Genomic DNA, 22,518 nt, shown 5'->3' with positions numbered 1-22,518 from the left:
CATCTCACTCATTGGAGCAGCCAGTTAATCACTGCAGACAATCTAGCACGTCCTGGACCAAGGCTCAAACTCTCAGCCTTTAGCTTAACAAGTTAATACTCCTATTGAATCAAACTCTCAGCATTGCTTTCTAACACTCTGGTCTTAAATCTTGCTTACACTTTTAATATTTTATAGATTAGAAATTTTCAACCAGTTATTTGGAAAGTTACCCCAATGGGACAAATGCAACAATCAGACTTAGAATTCTTTCTCTTTTCATCCAAAACCTGCAAGGTAAATAGATTTTTTAAAAATCAGTGCAGCCAAGAATCAGTAGAATTGCTTTTGGCAACAGCCCTCAAGCATTCAGCAATTCCCATTTATACTCCATTCAGCCACCAGCACTTAATGTAGCTGAACCACCATTGAATGACATTTGCAGTGATGAGTGTTTTTCCTATCTTCATTAACTAACTTTAGAAAACAACGGGGGACAGGTCTATAATTCACTGCTGCATGAAAGCTGCAAACGCCTGGCTCACTGCTCAGCTAGTACAGGCCAACACTTTGTAAACAAGTTGAGCACCATTGGAAATGGTTTAGTTTAGGTGAATTTCTGAAGTTAAAATACAAAAGAAGGCTTTACTTGCTTGCAGTTGAGGCACTTTCAGCAGCCAATTCCACACCTAGTCCACAAAATGAATTTTAATCAAAGTGCTTTTCATCAAAGCAATGCTCTAATCCAAATAAACCTTGAGTTTATAGAAAACCAGCATTTTTGTTGATTTAAATAAAAAGTTGGAAAGTCTGAGGAATTGATTTGAAGCAACCCACAATTATCATTGGTCACTGACAGGATAACTGTTTACGTTTTAAAACATGCCAGCCTTCACTGGCCCAAGAAAGGATAATACAGGGGAGTAAAGAGGCAGCGATCTCAACTTCCAGGAGACACTGTCAAACCCCTGACATTTATTCTCAGAAACAATCCACTAAACCTAATATAGCCTTGAGCCCAACATCAGTACAGTGAAAGCAAGTTGGTAACTGGGTGTGATGTTTCATCAGCTTGGCTTCATAATTCCATAAACCAAGGAAACTGCCAACTTCAAGGCAGAAAGAATGTTTACAAAAATTATTTTGAAGACACCATATCAGACCAAAGGAAGAATTCCAGATATCACTTACAACACTGACCATATGCCTTTGGTAAATGAGGGGCTTGAACTGTCTGTGAAATAGACTTAATTTCTGAAAAGACAGTACATCAAACTTAAGTACTGTGAGGTGCAGCTGTTCCAAGAAGTGTTTTCAAAGCCATCTTCCAACTGGCATAAGATGTGCTGAATCCAATACTACACCAGAAGACCCACTCCCCTTGGAATCACCATCAATAATTACAATCAGCAAATACTTGTGGGAATCAAACTGCAGCCATTTCAAGATGTTCTTCCCTCAGACAAACCAATGAAAGACAAGAGCTACAAGTAACTTGTCACAGTGCAAGTTCTGCTGTCAGGGGAAATTAATGAAGTATCTGGACCCTTGTTGACTTCATCAGCAGCCCTGTTCTATCCACTGGTGGTTGGCATAGCTCCGTCTTTTAGCTTGGACTCCGGACTCGTGTCCCTTGTCAAGGTCATGCTATGACCTACATGATTATCTTGGGTTCAGGCACCGAATCAGCAATGGATTTATGAGGTAAGACATTGGCTCCATTCAGATACAGCTCATCTTTCACGATCACATCCTCTCCCAGAACTGCAATATTCTCCATCCGCACCTGGAAGCAGACAAGAGTAATATAACATTTCATTACTCAGGAACATGTTCTGCTAGTCAATGAGATTAAGTATGACTGCAACCTGACTCCTTAACAAAAAAATAACAGATTTAAAATTGATAATTGATCTAGCGTTAATTACTATTTGTGGAAAAAGTTCCAAACTTCTACCATCCTTGGGATATATTTCATTCCTGAAAAGTGTGGCTCCAATTTGTTTTTTAAAACTATGCCCCTTAAACCATTGGAAATAGTTTCTATCTACCTCAATAGGTTTCCTTTATATCTCAAGAACCTTGATCAAATTGGTCTCTCACCTTCCACATTCTTGGATATACTGTGCCCTAGTTTATGTAATCTCACAGCACTATCCTACCCACAGGCCCAATGTATCCTTCCAAAGATGGCGATGCCCAAAACTGCCCACAGTGACAAGCAGAGTTTGCAAGAGACTGAAATAAGACATCTACCCCATGTATTCTAATCCTGTAGATTAAAAGGCCAGCATTCCATTTTTAAAAAAAAGGTTATTTTGTGTCTGTTCATGACAGACCTCCACTTCCTTTTAGCTTTTTATTATTTAGAGACTACTGTGTTCCATCTTTTTAGGTTCAAAGTGAGCAATTTGACACTTGCCTACATTGACATTGATTTGTCAGTTTGGTCCATTCACTTAAAATTACAGAAGCATTAACAGATTACGTTTCCTTGTACACCAGTTCCAAGGAATACAATGGCCAATATTTTAAAGGAATTTAGTAATGCCTATATATATATAAAAAACCATTCAAATTTCTCTTGACTCAGAAACCTTCTCTTTGGATTGGAAAATTAGGTAAACCACTTGGTATTTGGGTGAGGAAAGAAAACATGGTAAACATCCCTCTGTACATTTTCATTGATGTGAAATCAATTGTTAAATTGAAATATGTTTTGATTTTATTCAGCAAAGCCCCCAACTATTTGTTCTTAAAAAGAAAACCTATTACTCCTCAGGTAAATCAGACACTAAATCACTAACTGCAGGAACAGGCTTGAGATCTAAAAGGCCTCCATATGTTCCCAAGAAAGGTCTCTCGTTAACATTAAACTGATCCCGTGATTTGGACGTGTTTGATAGACACAGACTGAGCATATTGAATAATTCTGTCCCCTCCACCTCATCTGCACCCAGAAAATGGGCCAAAGGTTAATTGGTTTCTGCAATCATGAGAGTACATGATGCAACGATTAACCCAGTGCAGCCTTCAGAGTGGAAAAAGTGAGGACTGCAGATGCTGGAGATCAGAGCTGAAAATGTGTTGCTGGAAAAACGCAGCAGGTCAGGCAGCATCCAAGAAGCAGGAGAATCGACGTTTCGGGCATGAGCCCTCATGCTCCTGCTCCTTGGATGCTGCCTGACCTGCTGCACTTTTCCAGCAACACATTTTCAGCCTTCAGAGTGAGCAAGCCTGCTCAATGTCTTTAGTCTGCCAAAAGAGCCATTGCTGAGCAGCACCACACAAGACCTGGGAGGATACTGCCACATGCTATGTAGAGAGTGGTACCGAGAAACCTGAAAATTAAACAAGATTGTCTCTGTGAATGCATTCACAGAGAAAATAGTGGAACAGAGAAAGATTCCTCATCATTCACTCTCATCTCTCCACCCCCATTGTTTCCCCCTCTCTCAGATACAGCCAACAACATCTCTCACCAACCAAACTGTTCAGACCTCCTCCACTAGTATCCTCCCTTATTCCTCCACATGATGCACCCCTCTCCACTCACCCACTGCCCGACATCTGAGCTCCAGCCAATGATGCAGGACTCCAGCCAAGAGTGTGAACGAATCCTGGAGCCCTTTAGGACTGTGCAACGTTTTATACGCACTCCATCCTCAATCACCACTTCAGGGCCAATTGTCACATTTGGACCAATGGAACAGTTCTCTCCAATCTGTGCACTGGGATCCTGGTGGAGAGAATTAACAGTGAGTCTCAGTCTGCAGGAGACAAGTTCACAATGTGAGATGAACGTTGGGGGCTGAAATACAATCGGGAGCTTATACAGGACTGGGTCACACATCTGACTTTGAAAGTCTTTGGCCAGCCCCAACACTAAACCAGTAAATCAGCTCCAAAGTGACACCAACATTCAGATGAGAGAAGCAGGGCCACTGCTGGATGTGGAGATGTCAATAGCAGTAAGAAGGGATATTCAGAACTCAGGTTTGAAAGATAATGATTGAGCAGGATAGGGCAAAGTTGATGTTTCACATGGCAGTGCTCAGTTTCCTCAGTACTGACGTCCCTCAATATGAACATACAATATTGCCAAACAATTATTCCTCCAGTCTTCAAACCATAAGTGGCACTGCTACACCAATGCCTCACTCTGACTGCCTTTCCCAGTGTTGCCTTCACATGCAGGAGTGCACACATTATTACCATCAACAGTGAACGGACTTTCAGAAATAGAGAGGGACGCACTTTGGAACCTTCACCGTGGGAGCCTTGGCAGAACCTGCTCTCTCTATTTAGATTCAGCGATTCATTGAGTGTTGTCAACGTATCTGTCGATTACAGCTGAACTGCTTTCATTAATGCCCTTAAGGGAAGGGAATCAGCCACTTGCATCTAGTCAGGCCTATATACATCAATTCCACACTAATGTGGTGGACTCTTAATTACCTGAACAAGTCACACCTTGTGTGGAACCAGATGTGATCAGTAAATATCAGTCTTCCCAGCAACACTCACATTCCTCAAATCATTATTTCATTGACTTTTAATTGGTTGAAAGACAGGCTTTCTGATCATCTTAAAACTTGCTCCTCTTCTAATCACAGTGCAGCAAGATTAAACAAACAGGGTAAAATGAACTGCCAGATTGTCATTAAAAACCCATCTGCTTCACTAATGCCCTTTCGGGAAGGAAATCAGCTCCAAGTCCCACAGCAATGCTCTCTGATGTGACCTAGCAAAACGTTCAATTCTGCACAAGATTCACAAATGCATTCTCAAAGGTAATTTGTAATTGACAATAAAATGCTGGCCCAGACAGCAATGCTATTCCAGTTAGTATGGGGGAGTTCAGTCTAAATTAGAATTCATTTTGGGACTATTTCTTTCTGATGGTTATATTGCACCACCACAGCGACTGTAAAAATATGAAATAAAACAAAAGTGCTGGATAAACTCAGCAGGTCTGGCAGTAGCTGTGGAGAAAAAAAGATTTACACTTCAAGTACCATGATTCTTCAGACTTTGTGGTTTTATTTACAAAGTTAGCTAGCTCAGGGAGATTGACATTTCTTAGACCTGGACCAAAATGTGTTCGACTGACCACAGGCCCGTCAGTCTAATCTTGGTGGTGGGGAAACTGCTGGAAGCAGTTCTGAGGGACAGAGTTAATCTGCATTCAGAGAGGCAGGGATTAATTAAGAACAGTCAGCACGGTTTTGTTAAGGGGAGGTCATGTCTGACCAATTGTCTGCTTGAAGTTTTCAAAGAGGTGGCCAGGCCTGTAGATGAGGACAATGCTTTTGATGTCAATTACTCAGACTTGCAGTACAGTTTTTGACAAGGAGACTGATAGCAAAGGTAAGAGCTCGTGGGATCCAAATAAATTTGGCAAATCGGATCAGTCAGCTGAGAGGGTGATGGTTGAGGAGCATTTTTGTGAATAGAAATCGGTGTCCAGTGCAATACCACAGGGATAAGTGTTGGTCCATTTGCTGTTTGTGGTTTATATAAATGGTTTAGACATGAACGTGGGGCAGGTGAACAGCAAGTTTGCAGATGATATGAGAATTGGTGGGGTGGTAAATAGTGAGAATAGCCTTGGATCGCAGGAGAATATAGATGGTATTCCCATGTGGGCTGATCAGTGGTAAATGGAATTCAGTCCGGATAAGTCTGAGGTGATGTCTTGGGCAGGACAAATATGGCAAGGGAATACGTAAGGACCCTGCTAAGCACTGAGGATCAGAAGGATCTTGGTGTGCACGTTCATCGGTCCCTTAAGGTATCAGGACAGGTAGATAAAGTGGTTAAGAAGGCAAATAGGACACTTTTTCATTAGCAGAGGCATAAAGTTAAACAGCAGGGAGATTATGCTGGAATAGTATAAAACATTGATTGGGGCAAGGCTAGAGTATTGTGTAGTTATGGAATTCACATTATAGGAGGAAAGTATTGGAGAGGGTACAGAGGAGATTTACCACGATGTTGCCTGGACTGAAGAGTTTTAGTTATGAAGAGAAGTTGAACACAATGAGGTTAATTTCCTCTTCTCTGAGGAAAACGAGAGTGTACATGATTGAGATGTATAAAATTATGAGGCGAATAGACAGGAACAAACTGTGGTAAAGGCAGAAATCCTCTTAACATTCTAGAAGTATTTAGAAGTGCACTTGGGTTGTCAAGATATACAAGGCTATGGGTCAAGAGCTTGAGAATTAGTTAGGTGGTTGTTTATGACCGGCACAGATGTAATGGGTTGAAGGTCCTTTTCCTATGACATCTATATGATTGTGACATCTTGTAATCTCTCTCACACCATCCACTCCCAATTGTTCCTGTATTGTCTATCATAAGAACACCAACTTCCTACAGATCTCCTATTGCAATTTTGACTTCTTTTTTTGTTTCAAACAGAACTGCAGAAAAAATAAAATTTCATATTTGGTTTGTGAAATCCCAGACCGTCACACAGGCAAATCTGTTCAAACATTTGAAATCAGGGGCTTTAACAGAAAAATATTATCCAAACACTAGACAGTCACTGCCACCTGCTGGGAGAAAGGAGAAAATCACCACTTCCTAAAAGACCATACCAAGACAACCACCTGATGAATGAGCAGCGCTCCAAAAGCTAGTGCTTCCAAATAAACCTGTTGGACTATAACCTGGTGTTGTGTGATTTTTAACTTTGTCCATCCCAGTCCAACACCGGCACCTCCAAATCTTGAATATCAAGACCAGCAATCTAGAAAGATTCTCAGCAAACCGTCAGCTGTGGTGAATCCAAGATGATCCAGTTTGGAGAAAGTGAGGACTGCAGATACTGGAGATCAGAGCTTAAAGATGTGTTGCTGGAAAAGCGCAGCAGGTCAGGCAGCATCCAAGGAACAGGAGAATCGACATTTCGGGCATAAGCCCTTCTTCAGGAATGAGGAGGGTGTGCCAAGCAGGCTAAGATAAAAAGTAGGGAGGAGGGACTTGGGGGAGGGGCGTTGGGAATGCGATAGGTGGAAGGAGGTTAAGGTGAGGGTGATAGGCCAGAGTGGGGGTGGGGGCGGAGAGGTTGGAAAGAAGATTGCAGGTCAAGAAGATGGTGCTGAGTCTGAGGGTTGGGATTGAGAAAAGATGGGGGCAGGGGAAATGAGAAAGCTGGAGAAATCTGCATTCATCCCCTGTGGTTGGAGGGTTCCTAGGCGGAAGATGAGGCGCTCTTCCTCCAAGCGTCGTGTTGCCATGGTCTGGCGATGGAGGAGGCCAAGGACCTGCATGTCCTTGGCGGAGTGGGAGGGGGAGTTAAAGTATTCAGCCAAGGGGCAGTTGGGTTGGTTGGTGCGGGTGTCCCAGAGGTGTTCTCTGAAACGTTCCACAAGTAGGCGGCCTGTCTCCCCAATATAGAGGAGGCCACATCGGGTGCAGCGGATGCAGTAAATGATGTGTGTGGATGTGCAATTGAATTTCTGACGGGTATGAAAGGATCCCTTGGGACCTTGGAGGAAAGTGAGGGGGGAGGTGTGGGCGCAAGTTTTGCATTTCTTGCGGTTGCAGGGGAAGGTGCCGGGAGTAGGGGTTGGGTTGGTGGGGGGTGTGGATATGACGAGGGAGTCACGGAGGGAGTGGTCTTTCCGGAACGCTGATAGGGGTGGGAGGGAAATATATCCTTGGTGGTGGGGTCTATTTTGAGGTGGAGGAAATGACGAAGGATGATACGATGTATCTGAAGGTTGGTGGGGTGATAGGTGAGGATCAGTGGGGCTCTGTCCTGGTGGCGATTGGAGGGGCGGAGTTCAAGGGCGGAGGAGCGGGAAGTGGAGGAGATGTGGTGGAAAGCATCGTCAACCATGTCTGAGGGGAAATTGCAGTCTTTGAAGAAGGAGGCCACCTGGGTTGTTCGGTATTGGAACTGGTCCTCCTGGGAGCAGATGCGGCGAAGGCGAAGGAATTGGGAATATAGGATGGCGTTTTTACAGGGGGCAGGGTGGGAGGTGGTGTAATCTAGGTAGCTGTGGGAGTCACACGGTTTATTGTAAACATCCGTGTTGAGTCGGGCGTCCGAGATAGAAATGGAGAGGTCTAGGAAGGGGAGGGAGGAGTCTGAGACGGTCCAGGTAAATTTGAGGTCAGGGTGGAAGTTGTTAGTAAAGTGGATGAACTGTTCAACCTCCTCATGGGAGCACAAGGTAGCGCCGATACAGTCATCGATGTAGCGGAGGAAAAGGTGGGGGGTGGTGCCAGTGTAGCTGTGGAAGATGGACTGTTCCACATATCCAACGAAGAGGCAGGCATAGCTGGGGCCCATGGCTACTCCTTTGGTTTGAAGGAAATGGGAGGATTGGAAAGAGAAGTTGTTCAGAGTGAGGACCAGTTCAGTCAGTTGAAAGAGGGTGTCAGTGGAAGGATACTGGTTGGTTTGGCGGGAAAGAAAGAAGCGGAGGGCTTTGAGGCCTTCGTGATGGGGGGGTGGAGGTGTATAGGAACTGGATGTCCATGGTGAAGATAAGGCGTTGGGGGCCAGGGAAGCGAAAATCATGGAGGAGGTGGACGGCGTGGGTGGTGTCCCGAACGTAGGTAGGGATGTTCTTGGACTAAGGGGGACATGACCATGTCAAGGTATGCAGAAATGAATTCGGTGGGGCAGGAGCAGGCTGAGACAATGGGTCGGCCGGGGCAGTCAGGTTTGTGGATTTTGGGCAGGAGGTAGAAGCAGGTGGTGCGGGGTTGTGGGACTATGAGGTTGGAGGCGGTGGATGGGAGATCCCCTGAGGTAATGAGGTTATGGATGGTCTGGGAGATGATGGTTTGGTGGTAGGAGGTGGGGTCCAAGAACTCCCCACCTACGTTCGGGACACTACCCACGCCCTCCACCTCCTCCATGATTTTCGCTTCCATCCCATATTCCCAATTCCTTCGCCTTCGCTGCATCTGCTCCCAGGAGAACCAATTCCAATACCGAACAACCCAGATGGCCTCCTTCTTCAAAGACTGCAATTTCCCCTCAGACGTGGTTGACGATGCTCTCCACCGCATCTCCTCCACTTCCCGCCCCTCCGCCCTTGAACTCCGCCGCTCCAATCACCACCAGGACAGAACCCCACTGGTCCTCACCTACCACCCCACCAACCTCCATATACATCGTCTCATCCTTCGTCATTTCCACCACCTCCGAATAGACCCCACAACCAAGGATATATTTCCCTCCCACCCCTATCAGCGTTCCAGAAAGACCAACATGACTCCATGACTCCCTCGTCATATCCACACCCCCCACCAACCCAACCCCCACTCCCGGCACCTTCCCCTGCAACCGCAAGAAATGCGAAACTTGCACCCACAACTCCCCCCTCACTTCCCTCCAAGGCCCCAAGGGATCCTTCCATATCAGTCAGAAATTCAATTGCACCTCCACACACATCATTTACTGCATCCGCTGCACCCGATGTGGCCTCCTATACATTGGGGAGACAGGCCGCCTACTTGTGGAACGTTTCAGAGAACACCTCTGGGACACCCGCACCAACCAACCCAACCACCCTGTGGCTGAACACTTTAACTCCCCCTCCCACTCCGCCAAGGACATGCAGGTCCTTGGCCTCCTCCATCGCCAGACCATGGCAACACGATGCCTGGAGGAAGAGTGCCTCATCTTCTGCCTAGGAACCCTCCAACCACAAGGGATGAATGCAGATTTCTCCAGCTTTCTCATTTCCCCTCCCCCACCTTATCGCAGTCCCAACCTTCTGACTCAGCACCGCCTTCTTGACCTGCAATCTTCTTCCCGACCTCTCCGCCCCCACCCCCACTCTGGCCTATCACCCTCACCTTAACCTCCTTCCACCTATCATATTCCCAACGCCCCTCCCCCAAGTCCCTCCTCCCTACATTTTATCTTAGCCTGCTTGGCACACTCTCCTCATTCCTGAAGAAGGGCTCATGCCCGAAACGTCGATTCTCCTGTTCCTTTGATGCTGCCTGACCTGCTGCGCTGATCCAGTTTGGAACACTGTTTATGCATCTTGTATAGTTACAAAGGAAGATCGACTTGACCAAGGTGAATTATTTTGAAGTTTTGCTCAGAATATATATCGAGTTTGGAATTCCACATAAGCAATCACACAAAAGCTAGCCCATTTATTCAAAGTTTGGGAGAAGATTTGTAGCTCGGGTGCTCGTTGTTGTGGTTCTGTTCGCCGAGCTGGGAATTTGTGTCGCAGATGCTTCGTCCCGTCTAGGTGACATCCTCAGTGCTTGGGAGCCTCCTGTGAAGCGCTTCACAGATTTAATCAATAAGCATATCGACCTGGACCCAATATACCGGCCCTGCATAAGGACAGCTGGAACTGACAACCGGAAGCGGCAGGTACCAATCACTATAAATGCCGGAGGAAAGATCACAGAAGCGCTTCACAGGAGGCTCCCAAGCACTGAGGATGTCACCGAGACAGGGGACGTAACGTCTGCAACACAAATTCCCAGCTCGGCGAACAGAACCACAACAACTAGCCCATTTATTCCTACTGATTGTTTTGAAGGTCTTTCCCCAGAGTGCAGCAATTTCTCAAAATATTTATCCAATTTCATTGCAACGTTATTACTGCTTCCACTTTCAGACAGGGCAATCCAGCTCACAACTCACCAGAGTAAAATAAAATTCTCACCCAACCACCCCCACCCCAGGTCCTGTTGCAACTTGTGTCGTTTGATTGCTGAAGGAGCTGAACCCACTGGGTTGTAGATCAGATACCACTGCTGCTCAGAGGATTGCTGGCTGGGAAGCTAAAGATCATGTTCAGTAGAGCTGGTAAACTACTGTGACGGTGGGACAGGCCACAAACTCTTAACTATTCTGTCCAGTGGCAGCACCTGACCCACTGCTCAGCAAAGGAGTGCTATCGTACAACACTTGCACTGTGGAATATTAAACTGAGTGGCAACTGATGAACAGAAGGATACAGCGGACAGCCAGACGGTTGAATGAGTCCAGGATGAGGAGCACAGTGCGCTGAGATGATGGTGTAAATCCCCATTGGGACACCCAGCACCAAGACTTACCACCAGCACGTTTCCAACGATGCCAGGTCCTTGGTGTAGCCGGTCTGGTGCTTTGTGCCGAAGGGAATGTAGATACATGCACATTCCAGTTAGGAAGTCCTTGGGCTGCCCGATATCCATCCAGAACCCTGCACAGAAGGCAAGCAATTGCATCGTGTTTCCAGAGATTTATGCTAGTTACCCATTCCTGATCCTTGGGGTCCTTCAGGCAACTTTAAGACTGGACAGGCTAGCACAATATGACCAGGACCAGCAGCAAACCTCCACAGTGCCTTGGACTCTGGAAATCACCACTTTTAGGAATGACTTTCCCAATCAGTGGAAACAGTTTCACCTTTTTTTTACTCTGAAAGTATCCCTCCCTGCCCACGAACAAGCTCTAGTTTCTAATATTTCTATGAAGTTTTCAATGTTTCTTCCTTTCAGATGGATCATAGGTGAACTGTAACTGAACTTGATCTATCCACTGTTACTTGATATCCTCACCAACTCAAATCAATTGCAGTTTTAAAAACTCCAGTTAATGATAGCGTTCCCAGGTTTTTGAAGGTCGGAGTTCTTGATCTCCACTGTCCTGTGTGTACAAATGACTCACTTCCTGATTTAACCATATTTGGCCCAGCTCTCATTTAACAGCAGGCTCCTTCACTCTGGAAATCCCCACTAGAGCAAATAGTCTGTATTTGCCCAATGGGTAGGCCCTTTCCCCAAGGGCAGACTCCACACCATAACAGCTTCCAATGCAATATACACCCAATGCAGACCTGAGCAAACCAGAGAACATTGAATGGATAAGGACAACAGGCTGCACATCATTTAATTATACAATCACTACCCAACTCCCAAACAACGGCACAAGTTAAAAGTGAATCAAGGAAAAAATCACCGGCCTGTACTGCACAAACTGATCTTGCCCAGGACAGAGGGTGAGAGAAAGAGAAAGCATGCTTGGGTGTGGTAAAGAAGAAACAATACTGGAATCTCTCTCCAACATCATAGATGTAAAGCTCAGAGACTGCCCAGTTTAGAAGGAGACTCTGCCTCAAGCCAAGTCTGAACTGAGTGCATTCCTCACCTTGCAGCTCCATGGCATACAGTTGTCCTTCCTGAGCCATGACTGGGAAGATCTCTTTCTCAATGGAGGTTGGCCTGAGCTGTAGAGAGACAAAGGACACAGAATCAGCACCAGGCACTGGCTCACAGCACCACTCTGCCTTCCTCCCTTCCTCATACAGAAAGCTTGTCCATGCTGGACTCATCACTACCTTACCCCTCTATTAATCAACATATACATTATACAAGATACCTGCAAGTTGGCAAAGAATAATATGAACTATTTTGGGTGTGGGATTGTTATTTCCATCTCTCTTCCAGGAAAGGACATCTTTTACTCAGGCACAGCACTGGAAGCCTTCTTGTCCTTCAGACACTTAACCGTTTGTCAGCTTTGGCCCCAAACAGTGAACCATTTCATATTGGGGCATTATGCCTAGGATCATGTTCAAACCTGGCCAGCAAAGACGAGCAGGAATCTTGGGTCATTTTTCTCTCTCAGATTTAAGGCAATGCAAGCGAGATCAGATTCTTCTCAGGGACTAGGGATCAGTTTGTGACACTGCTAATCGCTTAGGACATGTACTCAATACTTTAACCAGCAGAGGAATCAGAAGAGGCTATGTCACTGTCTCAAATATACTTGACTGTCACCAAGAGATCAGAACAGACAGCAGTTTTAATGTAAGCTGTAAACTCACCATAGTTCTACCCAACCATAGGACTGACGTCTCATTAGAGACAGACTGCTGGTGGTTTAACTGGAGGGTCACCACACTTCAGGTGAGGGGAGAGGTTGAGAAGGAAAATCCTTCACACTGTCGGTATTACTGTGCATCACAAACCACGTCCAGCCAACTAACCTAACCCAACCACCCAGGTACAATCAATCTTGGTGAGCCAGGAGAAAAATATCTGCAGGAAACCACCTAAGGGAGCAAAGTATCTGATTTAAATCACTAACATACTGCATTTACAAGTTAATTGGTGCAAACTTACGAAAATCATCTAAATTAGCTACAATTCTCATCTGGTGAGAACCTCTGGGATTAAGTCAACAACAATAACAACATTTAAAAGGCCTCTGGATGGGAATATGAATAGGAAGAGTTTAGAGGGATATGGGCCAAATGCTAGCAAATGGGACTAGATTAATTTAGGATATCTGGTTGGCGTGGATGAGTTCAACTGAAAGCTCTGTTTCCGTGCAGTACAGCTCTTTGACTCTATGACTCTTTACAGAACTTCTACACAACAACAAAGTATTATAAGACTGTCTTAGGGCAGATGACCCAAAAGCTTTATCAAAGATTTTCGATGTCTTAAAGGAGAGAAAGAGGGAATTCTAGAACTTGGATCCCAGACAAGTAAAGGCAGAACCGCCAATGGTGGAGCGATCAATATCAGGGAGATGTACAAGATGGCAAAATTAGTGGAGTTCAGGTATCTTGGAGGGGATTAGAGACATGTTGGAGTTGGGTCTGAGAGCTTAGTGGCAATGGGTGAACGGGGCTTGTTCCAAGTTGGGACCCAGGAGGAACTGTTTTAGATAACCTCAAGTTTACAAAGGATATGCCAAGAGTCCGTGTTTAGGCAGAGATGTGATTGGAACCACTAAAGGCAATAGGGGTGTATGTGAGAGAGAGAGAGAGAGAGAGAGAGAGAGAGAGAGAGTGAGTTTGTGTGTGTGTATATATATGTGTGAGAGAGAGTGAGAGTGTGTGCGTGCGTGTATTTATAGACTAGGGGAACAGTGATTCAGGACAGTTGTTCAAAATTATAGGACGTGATTCAGGAAAAGCTAAACAGAGGCAGGAGAGAACCAGATAATTTCCATTGGCAGAAGTGGGCAGCCTGAAGAATCCAACATAAACTGAAATCTAACTCCTGGTAGGTGCAGCAATGAAAACTATAACAAAGGTTTAGCACCTTTAAACTTTGCAGAAGTAGCTCAACTCAATGACAGCTGTTTCTAACCACAAGCTGTTCCTGCCCTGGGAGTGTTTGATGGGAAGTGTAGAGGTAGCTTTACACTGTATCTAACTCCATGCTATCCCTGTCCTGGGAGTGTTTGATGGAGAGAATGTAGAGACAGCTTTACTCTGTATCTAACCTAGTGCTGTACTTGTCTTGGGATTGTTTGATGGCGACATTGTAGAGAAAGCTTTAAATTGATATGGGTAGCTTTATTCAAATTTAAAGCAGTAGCGAGTCCTTTACTCTGTCTGGCTCCATACTATCATTTTGGAATGAGTGGTACTGGTTGCACCAGTATTTGGTGGGGACAGCATATTTGGCCTTTGTTTCAGTTTAAAGAAAAAAAAGGAAGCTTTACTTTCAGTTTAAAAGAATAGAGAGAGTTCCTGTCCTGGGAGTGTTTGATGGGAACAGTGCAGAGGATGCTTTCTTCTGTATCTAACAGAGTGCTGTCCCTGTTCTGGGAAGGCTCAATGGAGACAGTGTAGATAGAGCTTTCCTCTGCATTTAGTCCTGGGCAGTCCCTGTCCTGGGACTGTTTGCTGGGGGCCAGTGTAATGGGGTCTTTACTCTGTATCTATGTTGGTGCTGTCCCTGTCCTGGGGAGTGTTGAATGGAGACAGCGCAGAGGGCTTAGCATTCCATTTGCTTGCATAAACATCATTCACTTTGAGGTTTCTGCAGGCTGCAGGGTAGAAGGGCCATGATTTACACCAAGTTCACAGAAACACTGCTGATTAGTGCTTGACCAAATAGCATCCAAGATTCAAATGGTCTGCACCACTGGGTTGCCAAGATCTCCTTAATCACTACTTCGCCAAGTGAGGAGAGTAGGGATCGAATATAGCTGCTTCACATCAAGGAAAATATACCTGGATCCTGTTCAGAACCGTGGGGCTGAAAATATACATTCCCGCATTGATCTTGTTTGACACAAACACTTGAGGCTTTTCCACAAATCGATGTATTCGCCCAATTTCTGCTTCATAGATCACAACCCCGTATTTGGATGGCTCCTCCACCCGAGTGACCTGTCAATGAGATGGATTTTTAAAGAGGATCAGAGGGACACTGAATAGCTCAGTGGTGGGGATAAGGGTCAGGAGCAACTTCCACAAACACTTTTCCTTTCTAGTCTCCCTTAAGATGTTGGCCAGTTCTTGGAAAAGTCAGCAGACTCTCCTCAGTACAGTTCATCATTCCCAGGAAATGGGCAGATATTCCCAGCACCTCACACTTAATGCTTAGGGCCCGAGTTTGCTGATGGCCATTACATTAGTCACTAGAGCAGACAAAGGCAGTTTTAACAGGCAATACCATTTTTAAAAAAAGATTGATTTACTGGGTGTGGGCCTTGTTGGCAGATCCAGTACTTGGAGTCCACCTATCCCCAACTACCAACTGAATGGCCTGTTAGTCATTGCAGAATCAACCACTTTGTTGTGTTCCTGGAGTCACATGTAGGTCACACCAAGTAAGGATGGCAGATTGCCTTCCCTGAAGGATTTTAGTAAACCAGATGTTTTTGCAACAATTACTGGTGGTTTCGTAATCATGATCAGAGACTAACTTTCAATTCCAGATTTTATTCATGGCAACTGGCTGTTGTCGGGGAAGTTGAATCCAGGTTCCCAGAGCATTCAACTGGGTGTAGGATTATTAGCCCAGTGAAGTTAGCGCCAAGCCACTGTCTCCCTGTTTGCCACTCACCACTATAGTACCCTCCTTTCCATGATGCTTGTGAAAGCGGACCATCTCTTCAAAGGGGAACTCACAGATAACGTCACTGTTGAGGACAAAGAAGGGTTCCAAGCTGCTGGTGATCAGTTCACGGGCCAGAGCGAGGGGTCCAGCTGCAAAAAGATGACACACAAGTCATAAAAGCCACAAAGATAGCCACATGCTCCTGCAGCATCACACTGACATGGTATGATTCACAATCAGCATCCACAGACACATACTCCAAGTGAAAGCCCCTTCTCTGCCTCGCATTGGTTCCCTCTTCAGTTTATCGTATCACTTTTTTAAAAAACTAAATAGTCAACTGCTCAGCCTTCAATCCTCCCTTCCTGCTTCTAATAGCAGACAAACATTGTGCCCCCATGATCGCCCTGGGCTAGCTAGTTGCTCTGCAGAGAACTACAGCCACTTGATAGTTAAATGGTTTGCAAATAGACTGCTCAAGATGGAAATGGATAGAAAAAGTATGAAACATGACAGTAAAGGTATGAAGCGATATGGAGTAGAGACAGGTAAATACATCTCAGTGCGGATCACCTATGACCCAACAATGTCAAAAAAGACTGAAGCAGTTGAATGACCACCTCTTGTGCTTTTATTTCACTGAATTGCTGCCATCATCAGAGGCAATGGTTATTCTATTCCGAATGGGATTCAGGGACAGAAATTAATGAAATTTGAGGGAAATAAAATTTTGTATAAACATGCAGTGCAGAAGGGAGAACCTAGGATTCCACAATGGACAAAAATGAGTACCTCTGAAGTAAAGACCCCTCATGAGCAGGGTGAGGAAGATGGGAAAGGGGAGCATGCGGATTTCACTGTCATCTGTATATCGATGTGGCAAATTTTCTCACCTGTTCCCAAGGGCTCCTTTTCATGAGAGAGAGAAATCCGGATACCCAGCTAAAGGAAAAAGTACAAAATGGCTGCTTAGTGAAGAATACACAATTACACTCATTCCTTCCTATCGCTTCATAGAATCATACAACATGGAAACAGACCCTTTGGTCCGATAGTCCACACTGACCATGTTCCCAAACTAAAATAGTTCCACTTGCCTGCGTTTGACCCATATCCCTCCAAACCTTTCTTATTGATAAACCTATCCAATTGATAAACCTATCCAATTTTTTAAAAATGTTGTAATTGTATCTGCATCCACCACTCCCTCATTCCACACATGAACCTCTATGTTAAAAACATTGCCCCTCATGTCCTTCTTAAAAACATTCTCCTCTCACCTTAAAAATATGGACCCAAGTTTTGAAATCCCCACCCTAGGGAAAAGACAAATGCAATTTAACTTTTCTATGACTCCCCCCCCCCCCCCCCCCCCCCCCCACCACCGCCATAATTTTATAAACCTCTACAAGGTCACCCCTCAACCTCCTACACTCCAGAAAAAAAAAAGAGTCCTACCTATCCAACCTGTTCTTACAATGCAAACTTTCCATTCCTAGCAACATCTGGTAAATCTTTTCAGAACCCTCTCCAATTTAATAACATCCTTCCTATAACAGAAAGAACTGCACACAGTACTCCAACATAGGCCTCACCAACACCCTGTACAACCTCATCATGACATCCCAACTCCTATACTCAAAGGTCTGAGCAATGAAGGCAAGCATTCTAAACACCTTAACTACCCTGTCTACCAGATGCTCATCAGTGAAGTAGGCATTCGTGCAAGTTGAGCACAGAAAGCGAGACTAAGAGTGAGAAAATGTGGAGAGAGAGAGGGGAGGTTGGGGGGAGAGACAGAGGGGAGGTGGAGGGGAGAGAGAGAGGGGAGGTTTTGGGGGAGAGAGAGAGAGAGAGAGGTGTGGACACTCAAGCAGCAAGCTGGGCCTAGTGTTCACCTATCTGCACCTGGTCTGGCTCTGCTGGTAACACCTTCACCGCTCACACAGAAGAGGATGAGCTGAAGCCCAATTCCAGAGAGTTGAGTAGAGCTGGGGTGGTGGGGGAAATGAGACCAGGCATGACGTAAAACACAGGCAGCAGTTTGGAATGATCCTCAAGTTTACAGAGGGTAGAAAGCAGGGAGGGCACACGCGTGAAGCACTTTAAGCTGAATGGCTCTTCACCATTCAGTTGGAGCTTTGGAGTTCTCTGTCCCCATAGTATATAGGACAACTGCACATTCTGAAAGAAATGGGCCAAACTGAAATGGCTCACTTGTTTAGCCCATCAGCCTCTCCAACTTGTTAGGTTCAACATCCCAAAACACAATTACGCAGTGAGAGGGGAAATACACTGCTGGGTTCAGTCAGGCTGGATGCTGCACAGTTCAATACCAAATCCCTGCTGTCACCATGTCTAATACAATCACAGAAAGTCAGTGAGCAGGAGACATCCCCATCTGCTATTGTAGTCTCTTCCCACTTACCCGCTGCTCCTGCTCCTTCATCTCCTTCTCCAACATCTCTGACATGTAGCTGACAGCGAGGATCACATGGGATACACCAGCCTGCTCAAAACAGAAACAACATGGTTATATGTGGGAAAAGGGAGACAGACAACGTGCCTCTAGTCTGCACTTTTGGACTGATTAACACCACATTCCCAGTAAATACCTACAGCCATTGTTACAACACTCTGTGTACTATTGCACTTCAGCTGAAATCCTGAAGATAACAGTGAGGGAGGAAAAATTATCAGATCTGTATATTGGACTGTTTAAAAACAGTGCATTTTGAGATTCAGCCCTTCCCAACTTGAATGTTACAGGAGATTGACAGTACTGACTACATGCCAATAACTGACTTGTGGACCACAACTATTTAAGTAATTGTCAACTCAATATTAATGAGCAATCAGAAATTACTTGTACTGGTGCTGATGCAGTTGGAAGGAAAACTGCAACATTAAAGCATTTTGGCGTATCCACAATCTTTCTCAATATATTTTGGCACTAATATAAAAAGAGTCAGGACAATTAGATACAGTATAATCTTTGTATAATGATAAAGGTCAACAAGTTTGTGTAATAAAGAAATAAGATGAAATGCTGGACAGTAATTTAAGAGCATGCACTGTCCTGCTCTTGTACATAGCCATTCGTGATCATACGCTCCCATAACATTATCACTGGATCTCCAAGTTCCTATCTTGGAATGCTTGTGCTCCTCTCTCTTGTATCCTGATCTCAATCGTGTGGCAGATGCTGACTGTACCTTTACTAAAGCTTCCACTTGGTGCAGAAGAATGGGCTTATTGCAGAAATCCACCAGTGGTTTCGGAACGCTGAGTGTCAGCGGTCGTAACCGCGTGCCGTAGCCTCCGACCAAAATCAATGCTTTCATCGTCAGCTGTGAAAAAATGAAATGAGAGCTCTCTGTCAACGATGAAGAGGTGAACATGCAAGAACTGAACCTAAAGATGCTGCAACTTTACAGCAACAACAGGAGGCTGACAATCAAAAGAGAAAATGCTGGAAAATCTCAGCAGGTCCGGCAGCATCTGTAAGAAGAGAAAAGAGCTGACGTTTCGAGTCTAACTGACCTTTGACAAAGGGTCAGTTAGACTCGAAATGTCAGCTCTTTTCTCTCCTTATAGATGCTGCCAGACCTGCTGAGATTTTCCAGCATTTTCTCTTTTGGTTTCAGATTCCAGCATCTGCAGTAATTTGCTTTTATATAGGAGGCTGACAATCATGCTCTGCAAACAAGGCTGGGCCTGAAGCAAGGAAGAATGAACTCAGAAATTAAAACACCTTTAAATCTATTCCTACAAAACCATGTCCACTCCTGGACCCTATTTTTGCTGAGATTGGCTGTGGTTTCCCCTTTCCTTCAAAATTTTCATCATCAACCCTCAATTAACACAATATGCTTGAAAACCCACAATCAGGTTTTTGCAGAACTGCAGTTCTTAACCAGATCTTATTTATGTCACAAAAGTAACTAAGGCACTGGGCTTCTTTTGTTGATTTGCTGGTCCTTGAAGACAAAATCAGAAATCAGCATTAATTTAAACATGTACACCCAACCACCATCTGGCAAACTACAAATCCCATACAGAATGAATAGAAACATCCTCTGTCTGCAGACTCTGCCACTTGGTCACTGATTCAGGATCCCTCCCTGCCTTGTGTCTGACACTGCTATCTCAGGGATCCAGGTTCAATTCTAGCCTTGGGCAACCGTCTGTGTGGAGTTTGCACATTCTCCCCGTGTCTGCGGGGGTTTCCTCCGGGTGTTCCAGTTTCCTTCCACAGTCCAAAGATGTACAGGTTAGGGCGGATTAGCCATGCTAAACTGCCCATAGTGTTCAGGGATGTACACGTTAGGTGCATTAGTCAGGGGGAAATATACAGTAATAGGGTAGGGGAATGGGTCTGGGTGGGTTACCCTTCGGGAGTTGGGCGGGAGAAGGTTGGCGTGGACTTGTTGCACCAAGTGTCCTGTTTCCACACACCGCGGGGATCCTCTGACCTTTGCCAACCTCGGTGCTGCTTTGTCCAGTGGCACGAGCTCCCAGCAGCTGAGCCGTGCCCAGCCCAGCCTCAACTCAACTTGGCCACTGTCAGCAACACGCTGGGCTGTTCTCGGGCCCAGCCAACCGTATCCTACCCTCCACCAATCAGCGCCTAACCAAGGACCTGCTGCCCATTCCTTTAGCCCAACCTGATTCCTGTCACCTCCCTCCCTCCCTCCCTCATCACACTGGGATCCTGAATCACCTCCTGCCCCCAGGGAGACCTCACACCTCCCCTGGCCAGTACCTCTCCATTCTCCCTCCCTCCCTCTCCCTCCCTCACACACTCCCTCCCTCCCTCTCCCTCCCTCACACACTCCCTCCCTCCCTCAGCCTCCCTCACACACTCCCTCCCTCCCTCACAATCCCTCCCTCACACACTCCCTCCCTCCCTCACAATCCCTCCCTCACACACTCCCTCCCTCCCTCACAATCCCTCCCTCACACACTCCCTCCCTCCCTCACAATCCCTCCCTCACACACTCCCTCCCTCCCTCACAATCCCTCCCTCACACACTCCCTCCCTCCCTCACAATCCCTCCCTCACACTCTCTCCCTCCCTCCCTCACAATCCCTCCCTCACACTCTCTCCCTCCCTCCCTCACACTCACTCCCTCACCCTCACTCACTCCCTCCCTCACCCTCACTCACTCCCTCCCTCACCCTCACTCACTCCCTCCCTCACCCTCACTCACTCACACACTCCCTCCCTCCCTCACACTCACTCCCTCCCCCTCACACTCCCTCCCCCTCACACTCCCTCCCTCCCTCACACTCACACTCCCTCCCTCCCTCACACTCCCTCCCTCACACTCCCTCCCTCCCTCCCTCACACTCCCTCCCTCACACTCCCTCCCTCACACTCCCTCCCTCCCTCCCTCACACTCACTCCCTCTCCCCCTCCTTCCCTCTGGACCCACCACTCCCCCTCTCCTCACCCTCTTCCCCATCTCCCTCACTTTATTTTTCTCTCCCTTTTGCTTTGGCTCCAGGTTTTTTTTTCTATTTCTCTCTCCTCCCCTTATTTATTTATTTATTCATTTCTTCCTTCCTCTTCGTCTCTCTATCTCTATCTCTGGATTTACCTCCCGTTCTCCAGCCTCGCCTCCGACATGAACGACGTGGCACTGCCGCCGCACCGTAACGTGGCAACAGCCAATGGCAGGACGCCGCAGGAGGCCCGACCAATGGGAGGCGGGGATAGGGGGAGGTGCGGGAGCGTCTGGCCAACGGGGAGAACGATGCGGCGACGACCAACGGAAGGCGGACAACTAGCAGGATTGGCCAATCGGAATGGGCCAGGGGAAAACGCCATCAAGTGATACGCGTGAACAAGATGGTCCAGGAAGCATCACCTTGGAGGAGAGCGCCCTGAGGTATGAAGAGGACTGAGATGGTTACTGCAACCATTTGTGTCTTCTCACATGGAGAAATGGAAATCTGAAATGTGGGTGACAAATATTGATTTTTTAATGGTGTCCAGAAAACTTTAAAATTAGGGAACAAATTATTGCAGATGCTGGAATCTGTACTGAAAACAACAAATTGTGGAGATCACAAAGAGTCAGGCAGCATCCACAGAGAGAGCAAGCTAACATTTTGAGTCTCAATGACTCTTAATCAGAACTGAAGTGTGGAGGAGACAGCATTTATGGTATTGTTTGAGAGGGGTGGGGGTAGTGGGTGTAGGGTGCCAATGAAGAAAAGACGTCAATAGTTCAAATTAAGTGATCGAGGTGTGAGCATGGCAGACCAATGGTGTGTCTCCTTCCAGAGTTGACAAGATAGAAAGTGGAATGAGGGGAGGACAGGACATGCTAACAAGCTAAAAGAAAGCAAGAAATGGGGGTTGGTTCACAGTTTAAAGGTTGAGAGTGTGAGGTCGATGAAGGGCACCTGCCTGAAACATTGATTTTCCTGCTCCTCGAATGCTGCCTGACCTGCTGGGCTTTTCCAGAACCACACTCTCGACTCTGATCTCCAGCATCTGCAGTCCTCACTTTCTCACAGTTTAAAGACTTAATATTAAGTCCAGAAGGCTTGTAAAGTGCCTAGTCTGAAGATGAGATGTTGTTCCTCCAGTTTGCACTGTGATTCACTGGTCCCCTGCAGCATGCCAAGACATGTGAGCATGACGCTGTGTTAAAATAACAGCTACGGGAAGGTTGTGGTCCTGCTTGCGCACGATAAGGAGGTGTTCCACAAAGCCGGTCTGCATTTAGTTTCTCC

The 22,518-nt window shown here is 46.0% G+C and overlaps 1 protein-coding gene across 4 annotated transcripts; it reads right to left on the bottom strand.

Moving 5' to 3' along the window:
- Positions 1–934: 934 nt before the first annotated feature.
- Positions 935–21,419, bottom strand: gmppb (GDP-mannose pyrophosphorylase B). Of its 4 annotated transcripts, none has more exons than XM_043708465.2 (10): positions 21,375–21,419; positions 18,987–19,121; positions 18,200–18,280; positions 16,665–16,713; positions 15,778–15,920; positions 14,940–15,098; positions 12,113–12,191; positions 11,038–11,165; positions 3,536–3,718; positions 935–1,765 (listed from the first exon to the last, which is right to left on the bottom strand). In XM_043708465.2, exons 2-10 carry the CDS (start codon positions 19,113–19,115, stop codon positions 1,634–1,636), a joined length of 1,083 nt encoding a protein of 360 aa, XP_043564400.1. In that variant the 5' UTR covers positions 19,116–19,121; positions 21,375–21,419; the 3' UTR covers positions 935–1,633. The 4 variants fall into 4 exon arrangements, with proteins under 4 accessions (XP_043564400.1, XP_087850667.1, XP_043564399.1 ...); XM_087994541.1 differs by lacking the exon at positions 21,375–21,419 and adding an exon at positions 20,163–20,387; XM_043708464.2 differs by lacking the exon at positions 21,375–21,419 and adding an exon at positions 20,247–20,375.
- Between the last annotated feature and the right edge of the window lie 1,099 nt (positions 21,420–22,518).

This window comes from Chiloscyllium plagiosum, unplaced genomic scaffold (genome assembly GCF_037043375.1).
Source record: "Chiloscyllium plagiosum isolate Xiang-an unplaced genomic scaffold, Cpla_swu_hap1 HiC_scaffold_14, whole genome shotgun sequence".
Taxonomy (NCBI): Eukaryota; Metazoa; Chordata; class Chondrichthyes; order Orectolobiformes; family Hemiscylliidae; genus Chiloscyllium; species Chiloscyllium plagiosum.
This window is presented reverse-complemented; position numbering and strand designations above follow the sequence as displayed.